We start from the raw sequence: 24071 nt of genomic DNA, 5'->3' as shown, positions 1-24071 counted from the left end.
GCCTTGCATGCGGCCGACCCGGGTTTGATCCCCGGCATCCCATATGGTCCCCCAAGCACCGCCAGGAGTAATTCCTGAGTGCAAAGCCAGGAGTAACCCCTGAGCATTGCTGGGTGTGACCCAAAAAGCAAAAAAAAAAAAAAAAAAGAGCACTTTACCTGCTCTTTCGCAAAGCATCCTGATAGCCTAATTTGATAACTTTTTTCACTGACATGTAGATATTATGGCAAGAACAGTCATCCTTAGAGGTACACTGTGTCACCAACAAGTGAATGACCAAAGTCTGGGTATTCTTCCTCAGGAGCAGTGAGAAACCAAACCTCCTTTGCAACTCTACTGAAAACTCTGAATTAGCAAACAGATTTAATTCAGGGTAAACACAATCATTTCTTCCATGCTCCTCCACCCTCGAACTCCACCCCCAGCTCTCTCTCTCAACCACAAAACTTCAGAAGCAAAGTCCACGAAAAAAATCTTAAAAGTTGCAAGCTAGCTGTGTGCATTCCAAAAAGATGTCATCTACAGGTAACTTTCCCCGCCCCCTTTGCTGCGTATAAAGGTGCAGTGGTTTACAGCGGAAGCTGAGAGCTGCTTCCCTGACGCTCACCACGGAGGCCGTTAAGGAGACGGTCGCTGCTATTTCATAGTAGGTTGTCCATTCAGAGGTCATGGTTGCAGGGTTGAAATAAAACATCTCCACCACGTATTTCCGGAACACGCCTAAGTAAGGCCTGGTCCAGCTCAAAACCACGGCCGTAGGGCCCAGTGGGTAGAGCATTAAATCCTTTATTCCAGTTGGAACTAGAGAAGAGGGGGATGGGGAGAGAAAAAGCCAAGAAGGAGTATCAATACTTTAGCAATGGATTGAAACTTTGTATAGCCAGAGTCTCACCCATCTAAGAAGACCAGTGAAAACTAAACATGAGTGCCCCTAATTTTTCCCCCCTGTGGGTTAAGTATTTCTGAGAATGTCCCCCAGATACACAGCCACTTATCACTCTGGCGGCAGAATATGGGGGAATAAGTATGATCTGCTCAGCTATGAGGACAGTGACCTGGCTTTGGACTCTGGACTCCTCCAAACAGAACTCTGACGAGATGGTTATTCTCATGTCTAGAAACTTACCGATGGCAAATGTCACAGGATCTGAAGGTGGTCCAATCAACGGGCCTTTTCTGAGGTACATCACCACCTGGTACTGAGCCCCAGGAACCAGATTTTCAATAATAGTTTTGCTTGAGTTCACCTTCAAACCAAACATCCAATAAGACTGATTTAGAACTGGGCTTTTGGAGGCTGAAACGGTATTCAGACAGTCTTCATGGTGGGGCTGGAGCAATAGCACAGTGGGTAGGGTGTTTGCCTTGCACACGGCTGACCCGGGTCGATTCCCAGCATCTCATATGGTCCCCTGAGCACCGCCAGGAGTAATTCCTGAGTGCATGAGCCAGGAATGACCCCTGTGCATCGCTGGGTGTGACCCAAAAAAGAAAAAAAGAAACAGACCGTCTTTGTGGATCCATGGATATCTTTGAAATCCAAGTCTTTACCCATGCGGGGGAAGGTCAGCTTTCAAACTTAGAATGATTTATAGTTTATGTGAACACTGAAGGGGACCCAGAACATTCCAATTCCACGGTTGGATTTAATAAGCCTCATGAACTGCTTTATACCCATCACTGTCAGTCGTAACCATGTTCACGGGAGACACATCAGCCTTTCACCATAATCAAATCAGCAAGACTGTACGGAGAGTCTGATATCCTAAATTGTGGTGTCAGCTTATTATACACAATGGAATGTCTTTAGTCTCCCCTCACTTAGAAGCATAGAGTATCTAATTATAGAGATGGAAACGACCTCAGAGATTATCTAGTCCAAATGTCTCATTTAATAGATAAAAAAAAGCTAGGGATGGCCAAGGTCATGTATTTAGATTCAATGGTGGGATGGAAATTCCACTTTGTGACCTCTACTCCATGCTACAGTCTGAGCATTGAGCTAGAGTGGGAAACACTTGCAAGGCTCTCGTGACCTCAAGAAATAAGTTTGTAGAGAATGTTTCACATTTAGATGAGCTCTGGTTTATAGTTCTTTTTTTTAAACTTTGGAAGTGTGACAAATACTGTATAGAAAAAAGTGGTGAGAATAGATAGATGAATGAGCTGTATTGGTTAGAGTCAAATGTTGGTACAAAGATTGATGATTCAACTAACAGATTAAGAAGCATGCAAACTAGACATTTAACAGCTCTAATATGTAGCCAGTCTTCTTGAGGGGAAGAACTTGGATTTTCTGTTGGGATTGCCAAGGATCCAATAAATACTGATTCTACTTCTCATAGGCAAAGGAATTTATAATCTTATTTTTGTCTTCCTCACTGATTAAGTACAGATAATTTTTGCATATACCTGGGAGTTGAGAGGATACATGTATCAGATCAATAAATCTAACACTTAATACTCATCAATTTTCTGGCCCTAAGGTTACATAAACATTGCAAAATTGTTGTAAAAAAAAGCGTAAACCAATAGAGATCAGTATTATCCACCATACAAGCATCTTTAAAAGTCTTATGATGATTTTAACATAGTATTAAAGATATGTTATGAGTAATTCTGTATGGTGCCAGAATTAAGCCCAGAGCTTCACACATGCACGACACGTGTTGTACAGTAAGCCACATCCCTAGACCTAAGATGAATCTTAAACATTACCAGAGACTGATCCTCCACCTAGAAATCCTTGCTATGGTGAACTGGGTGCAACTTGCTTTACATGTAAGGAGGGGAAGCAGTAGACCAAAATTTCTTTTCCAGGGGCAAACTTGGACGATGGGTTGGGAACTGGGGACATTGGTGGAGGGAGGCCCACAGTAGAGGTGGAATTGGTGTTGGAACACGGAACGCCTGAAACAACTGCATTATAAACAGCTTGGCAAATCACAATGTTACAATAAAATGGTTTTTTAGAAAATAAAGAAATTTTTCCAATAATTTGACCCAAATGAGAAATTGAATGCTTGTATAATATTCTCACTCTTCCCTTCCTTTTTATATTTATACTCGAATTTTTTGCCCATGTTTTAGAATTTTGTTGAATGCCATATTGATAAAATTGACCAAATGGATATTATGATATTATTAGTTTGTTTCTCCAGGAAATGCTCTGGATAAGAACTTGTATGATCTGTGTATAAGTAAGCAGTGCTATTTCCTTTTGCAAAAATACATTTTTTACATGATAAAACCAGCACATGGTCATTGTCAAAACTGTTCACTTAGCAAAAGAGCAAATGAAATAAATGAACTCTTTTGGTTCTTTCCCCACCATTTCCAACATTTTGGTGGACAACTTTATAATTCTCTCCCCTTCTCTCTCTCTCTTTTTTCCTTTCTCTCTCTCTCTCTCTCTCTCTCTCTCTCTCTCTCTCTCTCTCTCTCTCTCACACACACACACACACACACACACACACACATACTCGCTTGCATGCATGCATACACACACACAAAAACATATCATTGAATCCACTGGAGCTAATGTTACCCACATTGCTTTAAACTTTCCTTTTAAATTTTAAGAATACATGTAGACATTCTATTATACCTGTAAGTGCTGAACGACCTGATTAATTACTCATTTAGTATAACAGTATATAGAGTATAGCACCTGCCTCAGAGTGCCATTCGAGTTGTTTTGATCTGATAATATTTTAGGCAGTCGTTGTTTAGCCAAAGGACTATCACAGACACTTAAATATCCATCATAATATAGTCTTCATTAGAAAACTATAGTTCCTTAAAATTAAAAAAACTCATTTATATATTTCACACTACTAAAAATTTAGAGACAACTGTAATACCATAATGGCTTATCCTGATAACAAATCAAACACCAAATCTCCCCCCATTTTTAGTAACTGCTGAGCCACCAGCCTATACCTGCACTTCTACCACTTCATGCCTTTGTAAAATTTGTCCAGGGCCTTCTTTTTTTTTTTTTTTTTTTTGCTTTTTGGGTCACACCTGGCAATGCACAGGGGTTACTCCTGGCTCTGCACTCAGGAATTACCCCTGGCCGTGCTCAGGGGACCATATGGGATGCTGGGATTTGAACCCGGGTCGGCCGCGTGCAAGGCAAATGCCCTACCCGCTGTGCTATCTCTCCAGCCCCAGTCCAGGGCCTTCTTGATGTGTGTTGCACGTGGGAAGGAGAGATGGTCCTTGCATACTACTTACTAAACAGTGGATGTTTTATTCCCTAGTGGGGCACCCTCCACTCTTCTAGCAATTTTTTCTTATCCCTCCTTTGATCACTATTTTTTCCTGGTCCATTCCAGACTGAGTCTTTATTCCAGAAAATTCAATCCAAGCCTTTGTCCCTCCAACTGTGCACTGGTACTATCCTCCTGAGCTGAAGCAGCAGGCGGGGAGACCCCGCACAGAGCTGCACTCCAGGACAGACAGTTAGATAATAGGGTTGAGCTCAGTGACAGCAGGGGTTCTTTGCCTCGGAAACAGTCTTATTTCTACTATCTGTGTTCCTCTTACCATTTTTTTTTAATACTCAAATGTAGTTACTCAGGCTTCCCTGGAAAACTTCTAGAACTTCTCTCTTGATCTGAAAAGCATTTAGCCAGGTCTGTATAATAGCAAACTATGTTATATATTGTATATATATATATATAATTATATATATATCTATATCATTTTACGATAAGTAATTTATCCCACATGTAACTGATCATTCTGTATCTGTCTTTTCTCTCTCTGACTAACTGACTGTGCTCAGTCTGATAACATCTGCCACATAGCAGGAACAACAGGATATCATCTTATATTTGAGTAGTATTTTGTGTGTTTTGTGTGTGGGCTGGAGTGATAGCACAGCGGATAGGGTGTTTGCCTTGCACGCAGCCAAGCCGGGTTTGATTCCTCCATCCCTCTCAGAGAGCCCAGCAAGCTAACAAGAGTATCTCACCCGCACAGCAGAGCCTGGCAAACTACTCGTAGTGTATTCGATATGCCAAAAACAGTAACAACAAGTCTCAGAATGGAGACATTACTGGTGCCGCTCGAGCAAATCAATGAGCATCCGGATGACAGTGACACAGTGAATTTCTTGTGCAATTAAGCCTGGACACTGCACCTATTATCTTTTGGGGGCCATACCCAGCAGTGCTTTGGGAACTATGCAGTACCAAGGATCAAAGCTAGGGACTCCCACCAAAGCAGGTGTTTCAGTCCTTCAAGTCATCTCCCTGGCCCGAATCCCATTATGCATATTACAACTCCAGTGTCTCTTTCTGAGATGAAACGACTCGGAGATGAATCAAGTTGTACAGAAGGAAGAGGAGGTGGGTGAGGTCATCATGGCCTAGTTCTTGCAATGACCTTCAGGCTACTGGAAGGACACCCAGCTCAGGGGTCAAATTCCCACCTGCCCTCCAAAGTATGGCCTCCTTCGGGCCTGTAATCCTTCACGATTTGACATTAGTATTTTGAGAAGGTTCTGCCAAAGTGCACTTAAATGGGTCTTTTCTGGATCATTTATAATTTACCATCTATCTTTAGCCTTTGGCTTCGATGCAAAAGCGAAGTCATCTGCACAGTAGGTGACTGGGAGCATCAGGTTGGCCTCACAGAAGGGAAGCGTGCGTATTGGCTTCTGAACCACACCCAGCCATGCTCAGTTTTTGAGGCACACCCACTTCTGGCTCTGCACTCAGGAACCACTGCTGGCGGGGCTCAGGGGACCATAGGCGGTGCTAGGGGTCGAAGCCAGGCCATCCACCTGCTCTGCTGCCACTTTGGGAAGCTTGGTTTTCTCTCCATCTAGAATTGGTTGTCTTTGTGGGCCAAGGAAGGCCGCACCTCAGCTTCCCTGGAAGCTGTGATGACTTCTTCATCAGTTTGACACATTAACTCTTTAGTTTAATTCAAGGCAAGAGGAAGACTCCTCTTCAATTAAGGGCTTTCTCAGCCCAGAAAGCCTTTCAAATGGCCCAAGACCATGGCCCCAATTCCTCTCATAGGCTTTGAATTCTTACTCTCTTTATTTCACAAAGTCAAAATTTGTGGGTATGAACAGAAGCATTCCAAGTAGCTTTTATGTAGCAAATGTACCTATCTATCTATCTATCTACAAACACACATATATATACATACACACATACACATATATATGTGTGTATACATATATATACACATATATATATATACATATATATTGAGTGGTGTGCACACCTGGCTTATTCCTGCCTCTGTACTCAGGAATCATTCTTGGCAGTACTCAGGGGACCATATGGATACTGAAAATCAAACCCAGGTCAGTAGTATTCAAGGCAAGCATCTTACCTGCTCAACTATCTCTCTGGCCCCTGCAAACAGTTTTTCAAAATACTGTTCGTTTCACTCAAATGTGTCATTTAAATTTTTTTAAAAATTATTGATTAAGGTTCTGTGATTTACAATACTAATGTTAATCATGGCTTCTCAAGCACATAATTGCAGCACCACACTCATCACCTCCGGACCCCCTTCCCTCTTCCAAGGACTCGGCTCTCCTCCCTATCATCCCTCCCTCTCCCCATAATCAATTCAATGTTTGGATCAGTTCTTTCCTGGGTACCTTGCTGTGTATCTTTAAGTCCCATATATGAGAGATCGTTCTGTATCCATCATTTTATTTTTCTTTTAGGGAAGGAAAGACTGTAAGATACCATGAATTAATAAAATTGATTATGCGAAATGATAAAGATTTTCAGAAGCTGGAATTGAACTCCAGACTCCCTGGGAGTATTTGGAGCACTGGGGGAAGCGTCTCCTCTCAGGACTATTAGTCAGGACTGGGGACGTCCACTGGGGATGTCCACTCCCTCCCCGGACCGCAGGGAACATCTTCTGTCCCCATCTCTCCTTCAGGACCCTTGTGTTTGTGACTAGCTAGAGGGAGCCTTTTACTCTCTGTGTTCAATAAAGTCACCGTAGAGAACGCTTCTCTTTAAAGGAAATAAGCCAGTGCACTGATGTATCTGAATCTCACACTGAAAAATGACCAGAGGGCAGTGGGAGGGCAGTGACATAGCTGGGTAATTATTCCTACACACCAACTGTCCCGCCAGCATAGCGATATTTATTGAGTCGCAGCCACACTTCTCAGAAACAGTTTTTGAATGATGTTTCCAGGGAACCTGCCTTACTTGTCCAGTTAAAATGACAATGACAATAACAGCATGGGGTGGCAAAAGCAACTCAGACCAACAGTCTGGTTAACAAGTTAACCTTCCTCTGGGGGAGGGAGGTCCTCTCCCTTGGGACACTGTTGAGACCTTTGGCAAGTCCTCTGGTCCTGAGGACATGCAGTTCCTCTGGCTCCTTCTGCTCTTCCCTGACCCAGGATACTTGACCTCCTTGGGCTGGGGAACTGCAGAAGGACACTCCAGCCTCGGGAGCTCGGTCCGACCCACCTCTGGCTCTCACTTAGGTTAGAGGGGCTTGCGAGAGAAGGGCTAATCAAAATGACTGGAGGTCTCCAGCCTCTACTCTCCGGCACGCAGAGGCACTCCGGGAGTTTTCTGACACAGATACAGGGTCCACGACACAGGGTGTCAGTCTGCAACCGAAGAACAAAGGTGAAAGGGAGCAGAAGGTGGCTGGCTTGCAGGGCTCAGGGCATGTCCTTGTCAAACCGCTCCCAGGCCCCTGGCATCTCAGCACCCCGGCTCCTGGGTCCTCCCGAACACAGCAGGTCCCATCCCCCACGGCCCCACCCCAGGGCCGCCCGTCCCCTCTCCGTTACCTGCGTGCAGTACTGCTTCTCCAGCCGCTGGCTCTCCTTCTGCTTCTGGCAGGTGAGGGACACCACGGACACGAGGGTGCCGTTGGAGCTCTCCTGGGAAGCCGTCCAGGACAGCAGCGCCGTGGTGGGGCTGAGGACGCGCACGCTCACGTGCTGCGGCTTCTCCGTCAGTTCTTCGATCCACTCCCCGACGGGACCTGCACGCGGCCGGGCAGAGACAGGGACGAGGGTTTGCACCGAGCCTCAGGGACAAGGACGCCCAGCGGAGAGAAACTCTCCCGGGCCAGAGCTACCTGACAGGGGAAAGGGCGTTTGCCTGCAAGCAGCTGACCTGGGTTCGGTTCCGGGGCATCCCATATGGTCCCCCAAGCACCGTCCAGAGTAATTCCTACCTGCAGAGGCGGGAGTAAACCCTGAGAATCGCCGGGGGTGACCGAGAAAGAAAAAAACTCCTTTTCTTTTCTTTCATCCGTGAGTGATGGCTCAAAGGGTTGGAGTGCACGTGGGAAACCCACGTCTAATCTCTGGCCCTGCAGAGTCCCCCAGAACAGTGCTGGGTGTGGCCCCTCTGCCCGGCACACACACGCGCACACACACACACACACATACACCTTCCTCACGCACACATACCTTCCTCCTGGCACACACACACACCTTACACACACACACACACACACACACACACACCCTTCCTCACACACACTTTCCACACACACACACACACACACACTTTCCTCACACACACACACACCTTCCTCACACACACATACACCTTACACACACACACACGCCTTTCTCACACACACACACTTTCCTCACACACACCTCCCTCACACACACACCCACCCTCCTCCTCCCGGCACACACACACACCTTACACACACACACACCCCTTTCTCACACACACACACACACACACACACACATACACCTTCCTCACGCACACATACCTTCCTCCTGGCACACACACACACCTTACACACACACACACACACACACACCCTTCCTCACACACACACACTTTCCTCACACACACACTTTCTTCACACACACACACCTTCTTCACACACACACCCTTCCTCACACACACATACTTTCCTCGCACACACACACCTCCCTCACACACACACACACACACACACCTCCCTCACACACACACACACACACACCCACCCTCCTCCTCCCGGCACACACACACACACCTTACACACACACACACCCCTTTCTCACACACACACACACACACACACCTTCCTTCCGGCACACACACACACCTTACACACACACACACCCCTTCCTCACACACACACACACACCTCCCTCACACACACACACACCCTCCTCCTCCCGGCACACACACACACCTTACACACACACACCCCTTTCTCACACACACACTTTCCACACACACACACACACACACTTTCCTCACACACACACACCTTCCTCACACACACACCCTTCCTCACACACACACACTTTCCTCACACACACACACCTCCCTCACACACACACCCACCCTCCTCCTCCCGGCACACACACACACCCCTTACACACACACACACCCCTTTCTCACACACACACACACACCTTCCTTCCGGCACACACACACACCTTACACACACACACCCCTTCCTCACACACACACACACACACCTCCCTCACACACACACACCCTCCTCCTCCCGGCACACACACACCCCTTACACACACACACACCCCTTTCTCACACACACACACACACCTTCCTTCCGGCACACACACACACCTTACACACACACACCCCTTCCTCACACACACACACACACCTCCCTCACACACACACACACCCTCCTCCTCCCGGCACACACACACACCTTACACACACACACCCCTTTCTCACACACACACACACACACACACCTTCCTTCCGGGCACACACACACACCTTAAACACACACACACCCCTTCCTCACACAGACACACACACACACACCCCTTCTTCACACACACACATACACACACACCTTCCCTCAGCGCGCACACACACACACACACACACACACACACACACACACACCCCTTCCTCTTAGAAAATCATAGGGAGTAAGGCTGGGACCCAGGGGCTCAGAGCTCTGCCCTTTGCAACCACAAGGACAATCACAGCAGCTCCGCCAGGCAAGGCCGCTCCACTGCGTCTGCCACAGGGGAGATCATGCTGTCAACTCCACCCGAGAGAGCGACTTCTCTTAACAAGGAGGGAGTGTGGCATTTCAGCGGCGACTAACTAAAAATTTCCTTCTTGGCAGGGTTTGGATGCTCTAGGAAGTGTGCTTTCAGATTCAAATGAGCCCTTATTAGAGTCAATGAAAGAAAAAAGAAATTGGCAGGCACGGGGTCCACAGCCCAGGGTGTGAGTCTGTTTGACAAGAAATGTGCAACAGGCTAGTTTGATGGTAGAAGCTGGTAAAAACTGGGTGATCATTTGAGGGACTTGGTGGGTTCCTCATTGTCAAATATTTCCTTAGATGTGCACCCCAGGAGCCTGGTCCTCAGAAATTTGGAAAGGGGTTATTTAGCTATTTAGCACAGAGCCTAAGAAAGAGGAAAGGCTCCAGAAATGACAAGGTGATTAGGTAATTGTTGTCTTCTGAAATGCCCTTTTGGAATGCAAATGCGCAGCTTCCTTTTGTTGCCTTAAAGGCACTTGGATCTTGCACTGAAAATTGTATCTTCCTTACTACATCCTCTTCAGGAGAGGAAGAATGGGTGGGGGCACCTGGCTCCTGGCAAAAGGTGCTGTGAAAACCATAACAATGCAAATGCTGATGGTACAAAGAGATGGAGCCTCAATCTGTACCAACTCAGTTAAAAGTTTATGGGTGTCTGCCCGTCTAAATCCTTTCCTGTCTGTACAGTCAGCACTATCAGCAATCTCATTTGAGTCCAGGAACCTGAAACAGGGTAAGAACTACTGGAATTCAAATGAGAAAATTTCATTCCCAAATCCGTGATCTTAGTTGCTGAGCACAACTTCCTGAGCATCGGGAAGAAAAGCACTGGTTTGGAAAAGCTTTGGTGGCACAAAGCTCAATTTTGATAACTATTAATCTGGAGCGATAGCACAGCAGATAGAGCATTTGCCTTGCACGCGGCCAACCTGGGTTTGATTCCTCCATCCCTCTCAGAGAGCCTGGCAAGCTACCCAGAGTATCCTGCCCGCACAGCAAAGTCTGGCAAGCTACCTGTGGCGGATTCGATATGCCAAAAACAGTGACAACAAGTCTCATGTTGGAGACGTTACTGGTGCCCGCATGAGCAAATCAATGAGCAATGGGACGACAGTGCTACAGTGCTATTAATTACACAACATCCGACAAGTGATTAGCTTTTCTGAATCTCAGAAAATCTCATTCATCTGCCAAATGCGCAGATCTAGAACCAAAGACTTGGAAGAACTTGAGAGTTTCGTGATCTGATTTTACTGAGGAGGAAGCTGAGGTCCAGAAACATGGATGACCTATGTGATGTCAAAGAGTTGGTCTGTGCTTAGGATCCAGCCAGGATCCAGGCCCATCCTCCCATGTCCGGGATCAGTGCTTTGTGACTACTCGTGACACCACCTGATGGGCTGTATCACAAAGCTGTTGTTGGGTTCAGTGACATTAGCTATGTTAGGGGGGAATCTCATTGTGAAGGATTATCACTTTATGATGACAACCAGGGTATTGAGGGCACAGAGGAAGTGGGAGGAAATGCACACACACACACACACACACACACACACACACACACAATGATTATAGAAATGGACTTGGCCATCACCTTCCTAAGCTCTGATGCTTGTTCAGGAAAGCCACTGAACTTACTGTGTCTTGGTTTAATTTTTTTTCAATCCTGAGAAATAAGAAAAATAAAAAAATGCTTCCTTCATAAGCCTTCTGGGGGAATCATGTAAGGTTCTACTAAAATTTTCCCCTCTGGGGAAAGACTTCAAAACTACGTAAGTGTAAATCATGAAGCAACTACATAAACATACTCTTTAATGTAGTAGAATGTATTAAATCTTAAGGCCAGAGCTTAACATTTCAAAGATAGAAAAGGTTTGGTGAAGAAAATGTACTTTGACTATAATTTGGTGTATGTATGACTCTGAGAAGTTGGGGGAACTTTTGGTATTTTAAGTGTTTTTATTTATAATACAGTATTTTATTTTAAGTATTTTGTATTTTCTGCAACACCACTGCAATACCAGGTAGGGCATTTGCCTTGCACGTGGCCGACCTGGGTTTGATTCCTTCGTCCCTCTCAGAGAGTCCAGCAAGCTACCGAGAGTATCCCGCCCGTGAGGCAGAGCCTGGCAAGCTACCTGTGGAGTGTTTGATATGCCAAAAACAGTAACAACATGTCTCACAATGGAGACGTTACTGGTGCCTGCTAGAGCAAATTGATAAGCAAGGGACTACAGTGCTATAGTGCATTCTGCATTTTATAGTATTATTCTTTAAACCCAGGGTACAAACAGTACTTCTGCCTAACTCATTATTGTTGAACAGAATATCCTAAGCACTAAAAATATCATTCTTGGCAGACAAAACCCAAAAATTCTACTGCCCCACATTTTTCTAGATGAATAGTAATATGCTCTCTGAAATCATTGTGTTTTTGAGCAATTTTCACACATTCCCAACAGCTCTAGAAAAAGAGATAATCTAAAAATAGAGCGGAGTGCCGGATGCATGAAAGTAGCTTCACAAATATTTGTTGTAAATACAACAGAATTAATAACCAAGCAAATGAACAAATAATATAACCTATTCTCAAATTTCAGATTTTTGTACGGGAAGCAAGAAGTACACAATTAAAATACATCTCTCACTCTCTCACTCTCTCTCTCTCTCTCTCTTTCTCTCTCTCTCTCTGTGCTGTGACGTGCTCTATGGAAAGCGGGAAGAAAGAAGTACATAATTAAAATCCATCACACACACACACACACACACACACACACACATATTGTGCTGTGTTGTGCTCTATGGAATGCAGCAAACTCAGGGAAGGGAAAAGTCAGCCCGGCTGGAAAAGTTGGAGGAGTTTCATGGAAGCGGAGACAATTGCTCTGGATCTCTCCTGGCAGAGAAAGCAACTTTTCGGTTAGTGAAATATTTTAGCCAGGAGAGAACTGAATGCTAAAGCTCTGTTCTCCTTCTTAAATGATGCTGTGTTAAAGATTTCCCTAATTTAAAAGACACTGAAGGCCATTATAACCACCTTCTCAGTTCTAATGGATCAAGTGTCTAAGGGATCTTTCAAGACTTTGAATGAGTGATGACAACTTTTGATTTCCACAGTAAAAATGTTACGTGGGGCATCTTGAACATTTGTGGTGTTTGTAATGACAAAGAAGAAGCTGTATGTAATGAGAATTATGAAACTGTAATGAAAATTAAGAAAATGTGACGGGGGCTGAGAAGCTGAAACTGACTCCCTAAATTAAACGAGAGAAGGGAGGGAGAAGCATTCCTTTTATGACCCCAATTAACGGACTTAGGGCACACCAGCTCACCGGATTTCTAGGAGTGTACTGGGCCTGACAGATTTATGGGAGTGCCCGGGAGACGACACCTAAAGGTGGCACCAAATGGGCAAGATATTCTTTCTTTTTTTTTTTATCGTCTCAGATTTTATTCTTGTATTGTGACGCATTGGGCTATTCTGTTTGTTTGTTTGTTTGTTTGTTTGGGGCCACACCCAGTGGTGCTCAGGAATTACTCCTGGCTCGGGACTCAGGAATCACTGAACTTGGAGGACCATTTGGAATCTGGGTATGGAACCCCAGTCAGTCACTAACAAGGCAAACATACTGGGCTAAATTTTATGGAGAGTTTTTAAGTCCACAGATGAACGACCCAGAGGGTGGGGTTTTAAGGGCAAGATATTCTGACACGGGCCTTTTTCCCTTTGAGCACCTGAAGGTCATGTGGAAAAGATGCATTCATTGTTTTTTGCCAACTACCTCTGTATCTCCTGTTTCACTGATAAGAATGTACGGAGTTTGTAGCCCACCTTTAGAGGATAAAGGGAGCCCCTCTCAGCAAACAGGGCTCCGAGTCTCTTTCTCTTCTGACTCGGGGTTCTCATGCTGAGCTGTAATAAACTCACTATCCTATCCTGAGCTGTCTCTCTCTGTACACTCACGGCTCGAGCCAACACAACAGTGCTCTATTTTAATTCATATACCTTTGCTTTCCAGCACTATGTAAATAGCGGGAGTGGGAATTCACAGTGCCATCTGGGATTCAGCCCCACCCAACCCCCCTTTCGTGGGCAGCTTTTAGAAGGGCTGAATCACCTAATCTGCTCTCCGGCATCCCTCTTTTTTATTCCCATTTTCACATTTTTGATAATTATTTGATCAATCGTGGCATTTGGTCTTTGCAGAAGGTGGTAAGGTGTGTGGTAGTTATCTTTATGGAAAAGCAATTTTTATCCATTATCTCCTTTTTTTTTTCTTTCTGTGGATTAGAGTCACATTTAACTCCTAAGAAGCTAAGTAATAATTTTTGGCCTTAGAACTTCTGGTAAGCTGAACTAAAATCACTGCAAATACACATTATTCGTACAGTGATAAGAGGTGAATTATTGTTTGGTTATTAGACCTTATTTCAGAATTGGCAGAAGTGCCTTTAGGACAAACCCCTTTGTTTGGGGTTTGTAGGATGTTCCTGTAATTGTCTTCTAATTTTATGGTGACCACCTGATTCTTATTCCACTTGAATCTTCATATTTCTTTTAAGCTTCTGCAAACTCATTTCCTAATAAGACTTTTCACAAAGTCCAAGAACATCAATTTTATTACAAAAGTAATATTTCTCAAACTTTGAGCCCATGACCTTGGGGAATCTCTCGAGATAGTGTAGTGTGGAAGGTCGTTTAATAAATGTTCAATTATCCCAGTAATAAAAAAAAAAAAGATCCTCATGTGAAATCCTGGGGTAGATTTGCTGCTATTAACCAGACATCTATTTGTTGGCTGTCATCATCTTTTGAATACAGGTTCCTCCTGACCTTGAATCCTTCTCAGCATCTCTAATGTTTGATGAATAATTGACGCCCGGGCATCATTAATCTTACCAGTTGCATTGTCCCAGCTCTGTGAGTACAAAATAGTCTCTTTGTTACTTACTGATATAAAAACTGAGAGATTTCGCTGATTGGCTTTTTCGAGGCTCACAAGATCCCGAAGAACTAAAGGTTGTTACAGATAACTTGTATTTTCCAGGCTCCTTCAGTTCTGCAACAAATTCATGTGCTTCTTCATCCACTGTTAAATATTCAGTAAAGTTTTCTGCATCATAAATAAAAAAATAATACACGTGAATGGATACCCGGCAGGATCGCGACTAGAGATAAGTCAGCTAATCACAAAGAATATTTTATGCTGTCTTCTGCCTTTTGTCAAGTTCAATTATGACTCTAAACTATAGGTCACTGTCACTGTCACTGTCATCCCGTTGCTCATCAATTTGCTCGAGGGGGCACCAGTAACTTCTCCATTTTGAGACTTCTTGTCACTGTTTGGGGCGTATTGAATACACCACAGGTAACTTGCCAGGCTCTGCCTCGAAGATGGGATACTCTTGGTAGCTTGCTGGGCTCTCAGAGAGGGACGAAGGAATCGAACCCGGGTCGGCCGCATGTAAGGCAAATGCCCTACCCGCTGTGCTATTGCTCCAGTCAAACAGCTAACCTAAGATATGGTATCCAAATCAGTCAAACTGGAGTGGGCACTGACTCCCTCCTCTGCATTTATACCCAACAAAACAAAATGCATGAGATATATGCAGAATGTCAGGACACCCTTGACTTTCAAGAAATTCTTAATTTTTTGTTTGTTTGTTTGGGGCTTACACCTGCTTATGCTGAGAGCATACTCCTGCCACTTTGCTCAGGGATCACTCCCGCAGGGCTCAGGGGACCAAATGTGGTACCTAGGATCAAACCCATGGCAGCCTCCTTACTAAGACTATTGCTCCTGCACCAATCACTGATTTTCTTGCTTGGATATAAAGAAAATAAATGAACAGCCACAAATATCTTCTGGTCTGCGAGGTCACATGAAGTATTTCCCAAATAGCTCAAAACACACTGATTTTTTTTCTGGTCAGAGAAATTTCTTCGGGATGTATTTTATGACCCATATCATGCTTTTCTTTCCTCTGCTGCTAGAACTTCTAAAAGTCAGAATGAGTTTTACATGAGTGCAAAGTCCGTCTCCTGCTGCACCCCCCTGCTTTGACGCTGCTGTCATTAGCCACCGACTCCAGCCGTCTTCAAAGGAGCCGCTGCAGTCACATGAAAGTTAGGATGGGACTTTCATGGCAAAGACATTTTAAAAAAGTCGAAGTCCTAAGCCCTGCTCTCCACAGACTATATTGAGAAACACAGCACTAAAAACCAGATGAAGGGGAGATGTTCTCATGCAAGCAATTCTAGGCAAATGTTAAGACTTTTTATTTACATAATTGGAAATGACAATGGACTTGAATTTTATATAGTATTGGGGGCTGAGTGATGGGTTATTATCTTGTGCAGGAAACCCCATTTATTTTGCATCCAATTCTGTTAAGCAATGTAGGGACACAGACTATGATCTATGAGCTTACATGGTGCTAATGCCCTATGTTCAGAGCCAGCTGTCATTTTAATTTTCAGATTCATGGCAACTTGACAACCTTTGCTCTCAAACTACTAGACTGGAAAGTAGAAAATGAAGTGTCATAGTGAAAACAAACAATCAATAACTATAAAAATCTACCACACAACAACTCAGATAGGATTCATGATGCAAATTTACTGACCACCATGACCCCTTTCATAATTGAGTGGGCTGGGTGACCAGGAAAGGAATGTGTCTATGGCAGAGTAGCCATAGCGCGGTGACCACTGGCTGTATACTTTCTAGTTTCATGTTCAGCTCCTTTCACAGAGTAAGTGGTGTGGGTCTCAGAAGAGAACACCCCAGGGTTAAGAATAGCTAGAGAAGCAAAAGCCTACTCTTAAAAAGGTAGACATTTTATCAGATTCTTTTGTTGCATGCTTTTCTTAAAACTTTCCCCTGCATATATATTATTTTCATTAGAAATGCTTAAGTCTTTCATTTAAAACCCTTTGAAAATGTAAATGCTCCCTAAGTGACCTGGGGTTTGGGACACATTGGGCAGTAACACGTTTATAATTGACAGGACTTTCAACTTATGGAACACTTAGTCCTGGAGATTCTGATCCAAGTCTCATTTCTGCTTTCTAGCATTAGTCCATATTGAATTCTTAATTATGTTTTTTCTCTTCCTCCCTCCCTCCCTTCCCTCCCTCCTTCCTCCCTTCCCTCCCTCCTTCCTTCCTTCCTTCCTTCCTTCCTTCCTTCCTTCCTTCCTTCCTTCCTTCCTTCCTTCCTTCCTTCCTTCCTTCCTTCCTTCCTTCCTTCCTTCCTTCCTTCCTTCCTTCCTTCCTTCCCCTCTCTTTTTCTCCCTCCCTTTCTTTCTCCCTTCCTCTGTCTCCCCACCTCTCTTTTTTCCTTTCTGTTTGTCTTTGGGCCATACCCAGCAATGCTCAGGCGTTACTCCTGGCACTGCACTCAGGAATTACTCTTAGTGGTGCTTGGGGAACCGTAGGGGATGCCAGGGATCAAACCTGGGTCATCTGTGTGCAGGGCAAGAGCCTTACCCTCGGTACTATTGCTCCAGTCCACCAAATCCTTTTCTTTCTCAGCCATTTTTCTTTAGAGATCGTCTGCCCTCAATCTTCTGAAACTTAAATTTTAAAAAGCTTTCGCTTCCTTGGCACCCTGTCTTCTGTCTCTGATTTGTCCCTTTCCTTACCTTCTCTTTCGATGTGGATATGAAACCCATCGAAGGCAGTGGGAGGCTTTGGTGGGAGCCAACTCAGGATCATTTGCACGGGGAAGAAAGACCCCGAGCTGGGTGCAGCTCTCTCTGTCCTGCTGAGAGTGCTGTTCTCGTCATACCTCGTGGGGAGCACCCTGACAAAGTCCTCATCACCCTCAGGAGTGGCGGAGGCCCCATCCCACCAGTACGGCTGAGAGGTTGGGTCATCGTCACTACTGTTAACTTCCGGCCAACCAGAAGAAACGTTGCTCGAGGGAATTTCAGGCATCTCGTGGGAAAAGTGAAAGACTTTGTCTTTCTCCATGGTATCCTGGGCTCTGATGAACGGCTCCTCTGGGAAACTGCCACTCTGTTCTTCCCAGTTGTTTTTGTTCAGGTTTACAATACGGACAGAGATATTTCGAGGTGGGTAAGGAGCTGTAAGAGAGTTGGATTCCCAAGTTATTACTAACTGCAGTGTTGCAACACAATCTACTGGTGAGTTAAATGTCCATGCAGATTTTCAAATTAGAGTTTAGTTTTGCTTCTACAATACAGAAAATCTACAGTGACAATAATTGTAGCTTAAGCACACATATGGTGATTTTGTGCATCTCACCAGTCATCCTTCAGTCTTATTAACTGTGACACTGTGCTTGTTGAAAGGATTGCTTGACTACTTCCAAAGGAGAGTTAAGGAAATATTTTTCAGAAACGATTAATCACAAACACCCTTAAAAAAACCAAAAACTGATTGTTCTTGGGTCTTTCTTGTAAAAAACTAACTCTAGTGTATTTATAATCATCAACATAAAAATATTCCCTATGGCACAGATGCATTTAGAAGACCTACATATCTGTATTGTATTTAAAAACATAAACACATGTTGGAAATAGGACTTCACTCCTCAACTTTTTAAATTGAAGTGTATGAACACAAAAAAATTTTTAAATAATGGAAGCACTCTTCCCCAGAGGTAGGGAAATATGATAGGTAGAAACATTGCAAGATAAGTGGACACCTATAATAGTCCCACCTATCTTTCAAATAGCAGCTCAAATATCAATCTCCTCTTCCAAAAGCTTCAAACAATTTCTTCCTCGTTGATTTTGCTCTGTAACTCTGTGCTCTTCGAGAACACTCCTCACCTCTGCCTTTCCTCTATGCCCTCTGAATGGCACATCCACACTTTTTGAGAACAAAGGCCATGGTAAGCCAGACCATCTCATCTTTTACAGTGCTTAGAATAATTCCCAGGTAGAGGGTATGTTTCTTTAGTTGAAATAAGTAAGGAAAAATATAACAGAGTTTCATGAGCCTGGCTTTGGCACAACAATCGAGAATCATGACATCTTAGAACTTCATTTTAGAATAGTTTCAGTAGCTGCCTATTATAACTAGCGTTCATATGAATGGGTTTTCCAGCATTCTTACCGAGTGCTTAGGCACTTCAGGCATAGGTAACGTCACGCCTATTGGTATTGATGATGAGTATTTACCACGCATACACACACACACACACACATATATACACATTACATATGTGCACATATATGTACACACATATATAATGTGTATATAGGTGTACATTGCCCATTAACTCTTCCACCTGTCTGCTGCTTCATCCATTGGCCATCCATCTACCAATCTATCATCCATTCATAATCTGCTAATCCATTCATCCAACTATCCTTCAACAGTACTTTATATTAGTGATGCTATTAACATTAAGCACTGCAGTTTTTGATACAGCCTAATCCCAGTATTTTTCTTTAATAATCTGATCATCTCTATTAGAATATCTACTATTTGTTTTTCTCTCACATGGCCATTTTACCATGTTATAGAATAATTTTTGTCCATTTGTTTATGTTACTTAAATATAAGTAATTTAATATATAAATGTAACTTTGGTAGTTACTTAAGTTACCTAAGTAACTTAAGTATCATGTACTACTTTAATTCAAAAAATATAAATTTGTATATTGGTATTTCCAATTTATATTGGTTTTATATTGATATATTTATATATTGACATAATTTTGTAACTATCTCAGTTCCTTTTAGATTGATAAATATTTGTTTTATATTACTAAAATATATTTTTCTTAGCCCTAAATGAATCTTTCTTTGAGTTAGAGAACATAATATACAATATGTAATTACATTTTTTCACAATTTTTAATTCTTCAGTAGACTTACCAGTTCTATGTTGCTTAGGTTGATGACTGACACCACTGTATTCTACAAGAGTACTTTTATTAAAAGTTGCCTCAGATACCAGCTGAAAAGTGATATTACTATAACATATTCCTGGCAGCCAGTGATTAAATACTGTTTTTCCCTTAAAGAAATCTGAGAAGATAAAAATACATTAAAATTTTGATCTCCTAAATGCTGCACACTTCTAAGAAACTATAAACAATTATAAAAAATATTGTTTAAATCTGGAAAACAATATTTTCTTCAACTTCTGGTGTGGTCAACACTAAAATATTGATAAGACGAATCTTTAGGCTTAATCCTGAAAGATTTATAATTCAACAAATGCTGAGAAGATCTAATACAATTTGGAGTTAAGTCTTTACTATCAGAACATTTGATATACTGTGAGAAAAAGATAACACAAAGAAATTGGGGAGATTTGAGTTAAGCTAGGCTATTTTAAAATAAAATTCTAAGGTATTTTATTGCTCTATGATTTAAAAACAATTTTGCAAATCTTTTCACTAGGCTGATTGTAAAAACTAGCCTGCTTTATTTATTTATTTAGATTTGGATAAATTTATTAAGAAGTATGTCTTTCACAAATATTTAAAAAATTGAACTATAGCATATTGAATCTTATATTTTTAAATTTGTAGGATTCTAGTAAAAAACTAGCCCACTTTAGAACTATAATAGTTACCTGCCAACTGGCAGGACTTATTTGAAAAAAAAAAAAGGAAAGGGTAAAAGGAAATAAAAATTTGGACTTTATCTGGAAAATATTAAAAAATCCAATAAGCTTATAAATGTAATGCAAATTAGGAAGGAATAAGAAAAACAGGATAACTATAATACTTATTGAATTACAAGCTAAAGTAATTTTAAAGAACAATTGATTTAAAATGGCATAATTAGGAATAATTGACTTTTTTGGGTAAATTCATTATTTTAAAAAATAACACTGAATCACCGAGAAGTTTCAAAATTATTGATGATTGAATTTTAGAGGTACAATGTTCAGCCTCTGATCTCTTCACCAGTGTCCACTTCCATCCACCAATGCTGCCAGTTTTCCTCCCAGACCTCCAGCCTGCGTCTGTGGCAGCGCTTTTTTTTTTCTTTTTTTCCCTCTTTAGGTAAAATTCATGACTTAACAAGATTTCCAGTGTTCATTTTGCAATCACTTACGAATTTGCATTTGCATGTGATCAGTAAACAAATAAGGTCCTATTAATCAATCAGCAGGTAATGTTTTTATTGAAAATAAAAGAAGCAAAACATTGAGTCTATGCTCATTTGATTTTTAAATGTGCATTTTTGGGGGTGGGGCGCAAGGGCCTGAATCACAATTCGATGCATACAAAGCATGTATTCTCCCAAAGAGCTATGCCACCAGCTCTCTTTTTTTAAAATTTTTTCTTTTTGGGTCACACCTGGTGAAGCACAGGGGTTACTCCTGGCTCTGCACTCAGGAATCACTCCTGGTGGTGCTCGGGGGACCATATGGGATGCTGAGAATTGAACCCAGGTTGGCCGAGTGCAAGGCAAACGCTCTACCCACTGTGTTATCATTCCAGCCCTACCAGCCCCCCCCCAATGTTTTTAAATTATAAAGATATTTGCTACAAATTTACTATGTATTTTATTTTAATTGATTTATTTGGAGCAGTCCTTGAGGTGTTAGGGAGTTAGACAGTTATGGATATCAAACCTAGGGCTTCCAGACATAGAATATGTGCTCCAGTCTTTTGGGTTGATTTCTGAGCCATGACTATATATTTTAAACAATATTTCATTTTAAAAAAATTCATGCATGAAAAAAATTCCCAGCATCCCATATGGTCCCCTGAGCACCACCAGGGGTAATTCCTGAGTGCAGAGCCAGGAAGAACCCCCGTGCATCGCCGGGTGTGACCCAAAAAACCAAAAAGCAAAAAAAAAAAAAAAAGTGCATCAAAGCAACATCTTTCTGGAAACTGTGACTTAGGTGTCCATGTATGATCTTCTACCTCAATGCATAAGTGCAGTTATAACCAGTCAAATTTACACCCATACTCATGTTCCTGAAAAGAAATGTTACGGTGTTATAACTTGAAAATATTTTAATTTCTCTACTTCAGTTCACTCTTCTATAGCTGAATGCCCTCTCTGTCATCTCTCTCTCTCTCTCTCTCTCTCTCTCTCTCTCTCTCTCTCTCTCTCACGTCCCACACCTCCCAGCCCTCCTTCCCTTCTCCAGAGAGCCTTCCAGAGAAGCTGATTGGATTCTTTTGAAATATCAAGTCTCTTGTTTCTCTTCTCTCTGAGCCCCACCCCCTCCAATTCCTCTGAAGCCTGTAAAAACAGTAAAACCTATTCTTATGTTTTAAGAAAATAGTTTAGCTGGTAATTTACATAAGTATACATGAAAGAATGAAAGAAATCGGTTTTCTTTTTCTTTTTTCTTGCTTTTGGGAGCAATCTTGGACCATCTCTGAATGAAACTTTGTGAAAAGTTTCCCTCGGGCTTCCCATTCTAGAATTGCTCTTCTAACACACCCAGAAAGAAATGGTTGAGAAAGATGCCTTCAACTTAAATCTTGAATTTTTCTTTTTTGTTTGATTTTTGGGCGGTACAAAGCCTCACCCATTGGTTCTCCGGGATTACTCCTAGTTCTGTGCTCAGGAATCACTCCTGGTGGGGCCCAGGGGACCATCTGGGATGTTGGGGATTGTTGCCCTATCTGCTGTACTATTGCTCTGGCCCAAGTCTGAAATTACGGAAAATGTATTGCACCAGACATTTTTCCTTGACAAAAACGACTAATAAGTAAAATGGCTGAGTGTGTATGAAAGGCCTACAATTTCGGCCTAATAAAACATATATACTTAGACTTTTCATAGCAAGATTTCCATGAATCAGTAACTATCTTAGTGGTAATCTTAGAGATAAAATAATGAATTTTAACATCTCTCTGGAGCAAAAATTGAGACCATTTGGCTAAAGATCATGTGGAATATGACAGTCATCATTTCTTCCGTCTCCCTCTTACCCCTTACCTTTATATAGCATCGTCCGGAAGTCTTTACCTTCCCAGTAGCTTATGTTTACTCTTGTGAAAACATTATATTTTTCTGGATAATGAATTTCAAACAGGACTCCTGTTTCAGGGGAAGGTTTATAGTCATATATCGAAACACTGGTGACAGGTAAAGGTTCTGCAGAGAGAGAATGTGAGGGAAGAGTGAAAGACTATCAGTGCTTGGAAATACCAGAGCTTACACCGATCACAACCTAACACATATCATTATTATTTGGGACAAGTGCTAAATTCAGTACTCAAGAGTTACCCTTTGCAATAATTACAAAATTACATTTGATAGGGTGCTTTTGTCTTTCAGAAAACTTTAATATTCTTTTTTCGTTTGCTGTTTGCAGCAACTGTGAGATTAAGAACAAATATTAATATCATCATTCAACAGATAAAAGTAATATATGACTTTAAATCACTCTCTAGAGGCAATTTAATAAATATGTGAGTGTGTACATCTCCAGATTCCTTGTTTTTACCATACTGAGGTATCATGATTTATAATACTGCCAATTCTCCTTTTCATGCATACATTATCACAACACCACACTCATCACCAGAGGGCCAACAGTGTATGAAGAACCTCTTTTATTCTTCCCCTCTCAGGTAAGCTTAGTTCTGTAAAATGGAAAATCTCCAGTTTTGATGCCTTTGGTTACTTGCTGTTCCCTTGCTTTTCCACATATGATAGTAATTTTTTTTTATTGTGGAGATGGTGGCACCCACACACACATAGATGAATAAAACTAACCCTCTGAAATTCCACAACAGTGTAAATCAATGATAGATTATAATTTCTTCAAAAACTATCTTTTTTATACGTATACAAATTTTAAAAATGAACAGTATGAATAATTCTAAGTTAATATATTTTAAAATTCATGTAAAATAGATAAACCATACAAATAAAATTTAGTAACAGTGAGGAGAGGAGAATTAAAAATATTTAAAGGGAAATCTAAATATAAAAGTATAAAAAATTGTTTTATCTTAAAAACGGAATACTATTTTAGAAAATATATTATAGAGAATACTTAAGCGACTGCATTAATAAGTAAAACATTATAATAAAAATATTGATGCAAAAATTCACCTGAATAGGCATGGAAAATTTAATATGAGTGAAA

General features: G+C 42.0%; 1 protein-coding gene across 2 annotated transcripts in view; it reads right to left on the bottom strand.

Moving 5' to 3' along the window:
* Window positions 1-24071, bottom strand: part of PTPRO (protein tyrosine phosphatase receptor type O) — a 237310-nt gene that overhangs the window by 74942 nt on the left and 138297 nt on the right. For both annotated transcript variants that reach the window (XM_055118637.1, XM_055118636.1), the window contains exons 3-9: window positions 22913-23071; window positions 19868-20020; window positions 17659-18102; window positions 14964-15125; window positions 7802-7998; window positions 1127-1247; window positions 608-801 (exon numbers count right to left, since the gene is read on the bottom strand). In XM_055118637.1, the coding sequence (XP_054974612.1) occupies window positions 608-801; window positions 1127-1247; window positions 7802-7998; window positions 14964-15125; window positions 17659-18102; window positions 19868-20020; window positions 22913-23071 (1430 nt within the window). The remainder of the gene's footprint in view (window positions 1-607; window positions 802-1126; window positions 1248-7801; window positions 7999-14963; window positions 15126-17658; window positions 18103-19867; window positions 20021-22912; window positions 23072-24071) is intronic.

Source organism: Sorex araneus, chromosome 10, assembly GCF_027595985.1.
Source record: "Sorex araneus isolate mSorAra2 chromosome 10, mSorAra2.pri, whole genome shotgun sequence".
NCBI classification, from domain to species: Eukaryota; Metazoa; Chordata; class Mammalia; order Eulipotyphla; family Soricidae; genus Sorex; species Sorex araneus.
Note: the sequence above shows the minus strand (reverse complement) of the source record. Positions and strands in the feature narration are given on the sequence as shown.